The 8547-nt window shown below is 42.1% G+C and overlaps 1 protein-coding gene across 1 annotated transcript; it reads right to left on the bottom strand.

The window, feature by feature from the left end:
- Positions 1-1835: 1835 nt before the first annotated feature.
- Positions 1836-2963, bottom strand: LOC104598369 (uncharacterized). Its single transcript, XM_010260404.1, has one exon. It carries the CDS (start codon positions 2961-2963, stop codon positions 1836-1838), a length of 1128 nt encoding a protein of 375 aa, XP_010258706.1.
- Positions 2964-8547: the final 5584 nt, after the last annotated feature.

Genomic DNA, 8547 nt, shown 5'->3' with positions numbered 1-8547 from the left:
CGATGCTCGACTGGGCTAGTGTATCCTGTCGTACTGTCGAGTCGAGGTCGGTCTGCGGCGAGCTGGCTAGCTTCGAAAGGGCGTTGGCTCGGGTGTTCTCGACTCAAGGGATCTGCTGAATATTGAAATGCTTAAGCCGTTGAGTGAGCTCTTGCACCTTTTGTAGATAACTTTCCATGGAGGGGGTCTGAGCCTCAAACTGGCTGTAAATTTGGTTGACCACTAGCTGCGAGTCGTTGAAGGCCTCGGTTCTTCGGGCCTCGAGGTCCAAGGCAAGGCAGAGCCTAGCAATCAGGGCCTCATACTCGGCCTTGTTGTTGGACGCCTTGAACTCAAACCTGAGGGCATGTTCCAACAATGCACCATCTAGGTCGAGGAGGATGAGGTCGGCGTCGCTGCCCTACTGGTTCGATGAGCCATCTACGTGTAGAGTCCATACAGGGGGTGGTGGAGCCGGTTCCTCAGTGGTGAATGTACATTCTGCGATGAAGTCTGCAAGGGTCGGGGTGCATACTCGATGTCGAACTCGTTTACTTCCACGCTCCACTTGACTAGGAATCTAGATACTTCCGGAGTTTGTAGTATCTACTTAAGAGGCTGGTCAGTAAGTACTCAAATGTTGTGGGCCTAGAAGTAGGGTCTGAGCTTTCTGGCAGCTGTGACAAGAGCTAAGACTAACTTCTCCAGGTTGGAGTACCAGGTCTCTATGTTGTTGAGGACTTTGCTGGTGTAGTAGATCAACCTCTGTACCCAGTCTTCTTCCTTAATCAGTATCGAGCTGACGACCTCATTTGCAGCCAAGAGTTGAGCAATAGCTCATCCCCTGGGTTCGGCTTGGTCAGGAGGGGCAGCGATCTCAAGTACTGCTTCAGCTCCTGGAAAGATTGCTCACATTCTTCGGTCCAACAGAAATCTTTTGGCCGCTTAAGGGCTTTGAAGAATGGGAGGCACTGATCCGCGGATTTGGACATAAATCTACTAAGGGCGGCTATTCTTCCAATGAGTCGTTGCACCTCTTTAAGGGTCCGGGGAGATGGCATGTCAAGGATGGCCTTTATCTTCTTCGGATTCGCTTCGATCCCTCTCTATGCCACCGTGAACCACAGGAACTTGCCGGAGCCGACCCCAAAAGTGCACTTGGTTGGGTTTAGCTTCATCTTGTATTTTCTGAGGGTGTCGAAGACTTCACAAAGGTCGACCAAGTGATGCTCGGATTTCTTGCTCTTCACGAGCATATCGTCGACATACGCTTCTACATTCCACCTGATCTATTCTTTGAATACCTCGTTCACCATCCATTGATAAGTGGCACCAGCATTCTTGAGGTCGAAGGGCATTACCCTGTAGCAATACAGGATGCGGTCAGTGATAAAAGTTGTCTGCTCCTGGTCATCCGGGTGCATCCAGATTTGGTTGTAACTTGAGAAGGCATCCATGAAGCTCAATAGCTAATGCCTCGTCATTGCGTCGACGAGTTGGTCGATCCTCGGTAGGGGGAAGCTGTCTTTGGGGCATGTCTTATTTAGGTCAGTAAAGTCGATGCAGATCCTCCACTTCCCATTGGCGAAGCTCCTCTTCTTCTGCTTCACAAGTCGATAATGTGGGTCGACATTCAACTGATGTGTGATAACTTTAGGGTCGATCCCGGGCATGTCCACTGTCGACCAAGCGAACACATTGTCGTTGTCCCTCAGTAGTTGCATAAGTTCTTCCAGAGGTGGTCGTCTAGTAGGGAGCTGACTTGGGCTGTCTTTTCGGGATCTTCTTTAGAGAGAGGGACCTGAATGAGGACTTCCACAAGTTGGTCGTGTTGTGCCTTTACTTTGTCACGCAAGTCATAGGCCTTCGCCATCAGTGTCTCGGCAGTCAGACGTGGTCCTCAGCAGGAGAGCTGATAGCACTGCCGCATTGTTCTTTGGTCTCCGCGTGCCACCCCATATGTTGTACTTGGTCAGAAATTTCATGGTGAGGTGGTTTGCCAAGACTGTGGACTCCAAGGTGTTGAGGGTTGACCTGCCGAGGATAGCATTGTATGAAGAGTGGCAACGTATCACGATAAAGTCTACCACGGTCGTTGCAGTTACATCGCCGTCCCCGATCAAGAGGGGAAGAGTTATTCTCCTAGTGGGCAGGAGGGGCTCTCCCGAGAATACCATCATGGGAGTGTTGACCGGCGTAAGCCACTCTCTGTCCATGCCAAACTTTTCAAATGCATCTTCGAACAGTACGTCGGCAGAGCTCCCTGTGTCAACTAGGATCCACCGCACCTCAAAGTTAGCCACCTCGGCCGTGATGACCAAGGCATTGTCGTGCGGTGTCTGGACCCCTTGGAGGTTGTCGTCGGTGAAGGTGATAGATGGGCTGCACTTCTTCTTGTGGCCCCGATCGTCGATCTCGCACAGCCGAGCATATTTCTTTCGACCTGAACTGCTTTCCCCTTCGATGACGGTTCCTCCTGATATGAGGTGGATAACGCTGGCTAGGGGGCCTTGGGGCAGAGGTTGTTGATCTTCACCCATTCTCCTCTCTTCTTGGGCTAGCTTCTCACTTCTGTCAATGAAGTCGCTGATGTAACCACGCCTAATAAGATCTTCAATGTTGTTGCGCAGGTAGAAACATTTCTTCGTGTCATGGCCATGGCCCTTGTGGAACTCGTAGTATTTGTCTCGATTCCTCTTGTTACTCTGCGTCTTCATCTTCTCGGGCCACCTGACATAATTACGGTTACAGATTTGCATCAGAATTTCAAACCGTGAAATATTGAGCAGTGTGAAATTCCAATAGGTCGGTGGAGGGGTCCAAGGTCTATGGTCTGGTCGGGGATCCTGTCTCTTGTGGTCTTTGTCCAACCTCTCGGACTTTTGCTCATCGGTATCTCTCATTTTCTTGTCGGGTTTCTCATCTTCGTCTCTAAGTTGCGCCTGAGCCTCTTCAGCGTAGATATACTTCTGCACGTGGCTCATTAGTGCGACTAGCATCTAAGGAGGATTTTTGGAGATGGAGAACTACGCCAGAAAATGGGTCTCCAGCTAGTCCCATGACGTTATGGAGCGTGGCGGTAGAGATGAGTACCATGCCAAAGCTAGCCAAAGTTGGACCTTGCAGGGTGGCTACAAGGGCTTCGCACATCAGCCCTTCCAACATGCCGTGCAACACCATCTGAGCTTTGAGCACCGCGACATGGTCGAAAGGGTTGGTGTTCCTGTCGTATTTGTCGAACTAGGGGGCTCGTCATCCAGTGGAGGGCATCTCATCTATGATTTCCTGGATGAAGGGCAACTCCATGAAAGAATGCGTGGCAGCCTGCGTTGGCTGGTCCACGGCGGGCGTTACGCTCTCGTGGGTCTGAGTGCATTCCAGTTCTTCTAAACGTTGCCGAAACTCTCTAATCTCGGCGTCTCTATCGTCTGGGGCCATAGTGTGGGTGGCATCCTCTTGCCGAGCCTTTCCTCGGCGAGGATCTGAACTGACTAGCGTGTCTAGATGTGGTGATCCTGCTTGCGGGAGCGGGCGGTAGAGGCGGGTCTTCGAGTCGTGTCCTTCTTCTCTCGCTCGGACCACTCTCCCCTCACATTCGGCCGACATACTTTGGGGTCCTCGGTCTGAGGATCGTCCTTTGTGCACGTCGGGGCATGAGGGGGATGGCCTAGTTGGGCGGCACGGCAGACCCCAGCGCCTGCATGAAGTTGAAGATCTTGTCGGCCTTCTCTTGCATAGCTCGGAACTGCGTTGGGTCCACCACGGCCGAGGGCTGTGGGGCTTCCTGATGCAAGGAGTTGTGATGTCAGGGTTCTCGATATGGGGACCGGCCTGCTGATCGTTTGGACTGGTTTTTAGGCATCTTGATCGGTTCTGAGGCTGCGCAGCGAAGGATTTTTTTGGGAAGGCTTTTTGTGTGTTCCCATAGACAACACCAATCTGATCTATTCAATCCGAGGTGGTGCACGAACTGAGGAGAGCAACTAGATAATCCTTGTTGACTGGATGGTGCCGAGCTTACAAGAACAGTGCCGCGCTATGTAACCTGTGATCAAGAGAAGAAGTCAGAGGCCCAAGGAGTTGTCCCTGGGTAGACACTCCGACGCTCAAGTCAGTGAAAGGGCGGTGAATGGTCGGGCTGAGCAATGAGGTTGCTGGTCCGAGCAAGATAATAATTTGAGTGCTAGAGGTCTGAATCCCTTACCTTGAGCATGGAGCACCTTTTTATAGTCGGGGTTTCGTCTCCTAGTCGGATTAGGCTTCCAGGGAGATCGGGATGGAGTTCTCCGCCGAGGGTATCAGGGTAGAGTCCTACTCCTCGGCGGAGTTGTCTTCCCACCCCCTTATCCGCGGTTGAGCTTATTTGTGGGGCATGTAGCTGACATGGCTGGAGGGATGAGGAGGGGGGGCACGGTAATAACATCACTCGGCTGAGCTGAGCCGACGTGGCCAAGCTACGCTAACATGGACGGGCTATGCCGATGTGGCTCGGTGATGACTGAGCGGCCACATGTCTCTCAGGGCCAACTCAGCCATGACCCAACAGTTTGTATTGTAAATCACATTTTCATGTACAAAATTCCGTCCATTATTAATCATCTTCTTGGTATTACGTTATTACCATAATCCAAATTAAAACCTAGAGTGGCTAATCTGGTATAGGGATGTCAATAGGTCAAGTTAAATGGTAAATTCGATTTGATTTACCCGTACATGGTAAGGTTAGGGTCAGCAGGTTTATTAAGGTGTAGGGTTAGGTTAGAGTTTTGATTTGGACACATATAAATGGTATTCTTTGTAATTTGGTCCGACTTCTAACCCCTAACCTTAAAGTATATGATTTATTTCACTATTTTCTTTTTTTTTTTTAATTCGGAGAAGTGATGATACCTTGGAACTCATAAACCAATTTCCAACTTAAATTAATGGCTCTTGAGCTTTCAAATTAAAAGTATCACAAAAAATAACTACATGATGGGTTGGGTCGTTGTCGAATTGTACCCTATATAGGCTGGGGCAGGTTCAAAAACTACATAGTATTGAGTTGGGTTGGGTTGGGTTTGAGTGGAAGAATGGGAGGGTCGGGTTAGGGTTGAGTCAAACCCATGCCAACCCACTCAGCTCTATAGGGTTCAACTGATGCCAACCCAACCCATGTTCTACTCTTTCAATTGTATTTTTTGTGATATTTTGAAAACTCAAGCGTCATTAATTGAAGTTGGAAATTGGTTTATGGGTTATTGGGTTGACATTCTTATTCTCCTATGCTCTATTTTTATCATGGTTTTCGAGCCGTTGTTGACCCGGATGGTTGGACTGTTCGGCCTGAGAACCATCCAGTCAACCAGTTTCGTTTTAACCCAAACCCGGTTTCAGGCCAAAAACCGCTGAATCGGTCAACAACCCGTTGACCCGAGTGGTCAAACCGTCGATTCGTCGACCCACTCAATGGTTTTTTGCCATTTTTTATTTTTAATTATTTTTTATTTTTTAATTTTTATTGTCAGAATGGGCCATCCGTTCGAACTGGATGGTTGAACAGTCGACCCAAAAACTAATGGCCAGAACGGTTCCATTTCCGAATCATTTTTTAAAACCATGATCTTTATTATGTTTGGACCTTTTTGAGAGAATATGAAGTAAAAAGAGACCTATCACATTCTTAAATAGGTGTGATCTTGGGCTAGGTTAATTAGGCTATACGCCTACTATAACTTTATTAATGCAAGTATTTTAAACAGAATTTAAATTAATAAAAATTAGTTTTAAAATTGATAAATTTGTCATAGCAAAATTGATTTTATAAGATTACTATTTTTATTAATTTTATTTATAATATTAGTAATTTAATTGGACTTTTGATTAATAAATTTTATTATTATTATTATTTTATTAACAAATTTTAACTTTTATGATGCCGGTTTTTAGTTGTAAGTTTTTCTAGTATTATGTATTTCCAGCATATAGTCGAACCCCCAAAGAAAATTTAAAACAATTAATCGTATTGGTTCCTTAATCAAAGTAAAGGAACCTTAAGTGCAACTATTGTATGTGGGGGCTATACACTTCATGGCTATGGTGGGGTTAGAATTATGATGCAATTCATCCGGACTCAACTATCAATGTATATGCCCCACAACCACTCCAATAATAATGCCCCATCACAATTAGGCTAGATGGCTATACACTTCATGTGTATATGCCCCACAAAACACACACACTAAAGTAGAGATTTACATTTCATGTGTATATGCCCCACAAAGCACATACATGCACGCACACACACATATACACACTTGTTATGTCAGATGGCCTCTCTTTGCCCCATTCTCTAGACCAAGCAATTATAGAGGGGGTCCCCTTTTTTGCCCCATTAATTTAGGACGAAAACCCACTAACTTTATTTTAGGAAGAAAATCCATTAACTTAGGAAATCTTTTCCTATAATCTCTCTCTCTCTCTCTCTCTCTCTCTCTCTCTCTCTAATCTTTTTCTGTAATCTCTCTCAATCCATGCAAACTTAAACTTGTCCAAAACCAAGCCCTTTCATGTAGTCACATGGCAGCCTTCTCTTCTTAATCTCTCTCTCTCTCTCTCTCTCTCTCTCCCAAACATTAGCCAACCCCCTCATAAAATTCCTCCTAAACTATCTCTCCCACCAAAAATTCCTCCGAATACATTTCTTAATCTATATTACATGCTCAATAAACCATCTAAAAACCAAAAAACATGGTTCAATTAATTTAGGTTGTTAAATTAATTTGTAAAATATTTTTTATATTTTCAGTAATTACTAATATTATTGAATTTTATTCAGTAAATATCAACACTTAATTTTGGAAAATTGGAATTTTTCATAATTTTGGAAAATTGGAAATTTTAATTACAAAAAATTACATGCTGAAAATTACTGATTTTGGTAATTTAATTTCAGAAATTTTTGAAAATTAATTATTGAAATCAGTAATTACTGAAAAATTGATAACTAATTAAAATATTTTTAAATAAAAATTTATTAATTAAAAATTATTGGTATATTTCATTGAAAGTTTTATTTCAATAAATATAAGTTTAATTTTTACATTTTAATAATATTTAATGATATTATCAAATAATAATTAAATTTTTTTAGTAATTTATTTTTTAATAGAAAATTAATTTCAATAAATATAAATCTATTTTTTTATATTTTCAGTAATTTTGATATTTACTACAATTTTTGAGCAATAATTAGTGGTTTTGGTAATTTAATTACTAAAATTTATGGATTTTGGTAATTCAATTTAGTGGAAGTTAAATTATAAAACTTCCAATTATTCAAATATATAATTGAAAATTTTTAATAATTTCCATAAGTAATGGATACTACATTTATAATTACCATAATTATTGAAACTATATTTATGGTTTTGGGGGATAACTCCCCGAGTAGGAATGGCAATGGGTAGGTTTGGAGTGGGGATCATACTCCCAATGCTGATCCCGAGTTTTAAATTAATTCCCAATCCTCGATCAAGACAGGTTCCCCATCAAGGACCTGATTCCTAAATTTTTTAATTAAAAGATTGTTTTTAGAAAAGGTATTTATTTAACACAAAGGAAAATAAAAATGCAAATAATATTTTAAATATATTTTGATATATTTATAATATAAATAATATTATATATTTAATATATATATATACACATATATTTAATATATATAATCTTGGTCAAGGCGAGGTGTAAACTTCACTCCCCGTCCCCATCCTCATCCCCAATCGAGTATTCCTATTAATCCCATCCCCATTCCCACTTGTTCAAGGAAGCTGGATACTCGACGGAGTAGGGGAAAATTGCCATCCCTACCCTCGGATTGTTTATCTCTATAGAGCAATAAGTGCTAAGCCCAATAATCCCTAACACGTTTTTCCTGTGCATCACACGAGGCTTGCTAGTATATATACTAAAGTAAAGCATGTCATATCAGATGGCCTCTCCTTGTTCCATAACCCCAACCGAGCAATTCTAGAGGGGTGCAATATTCCGTTTAGAATACCATAGAGTTGCCACCTCAGCATGCCTTATCACCTTTTTCCTCTCCCTTATATTAGGATACAAATAAAACTCATATAATTAGCACCTATTTTCTAGAAAAGATATAGGAGTCCTTTGTAAAGCCAATCTTACTCTAAATTGCTCCTATCCCTACTAGCCATGTGGCATCACTATTCACCACTTTCTCCTAAATTGTCTCTACTGTCTCTAATTCCTAACTATCTCATAAATTATCACTAATTTAGGAGAAAGTTCCACCCCTAAATTATCTCTAATTCCTATTTATACTCTCCCCCACTTTTCATCTATACTTATCTAAATAAAGTTTGAACTAAAATTTTAACAATTATTAAACAATATAATGAAATTATGTAATAACTTTAAAATCTTTTTTAAAAATAGAAAAATAATTATAATAGATTTAAAAATAATCATTTCATCAATAATTTTATATTTTATGAAATTCTGTAATAACAATAGAACTTATAATATTATGGATTATTCAATTTCATAATTAAATAATATTTTAAA

This window comes from Nelumbo nucifera, chromosome 7 (assembly GCF_055504915.1).
Source record: "Nelumbo nucifera cultivar China Antique chromosome 7, China Antique-T2T, whole genome shotgun sequence".
In the NCBI taxonomy this organism is placed as follows: domain Eukaryota; kingdom Viridiplantae; phylum Streptophyta; class Magnoliopsida; order Proteales; family Nelumbonaceae; genus Nelumbo; species Nelumbo nucifera.
This window is presented reverse-complemented; position numbering and strand designations above follow the sequence as displayed.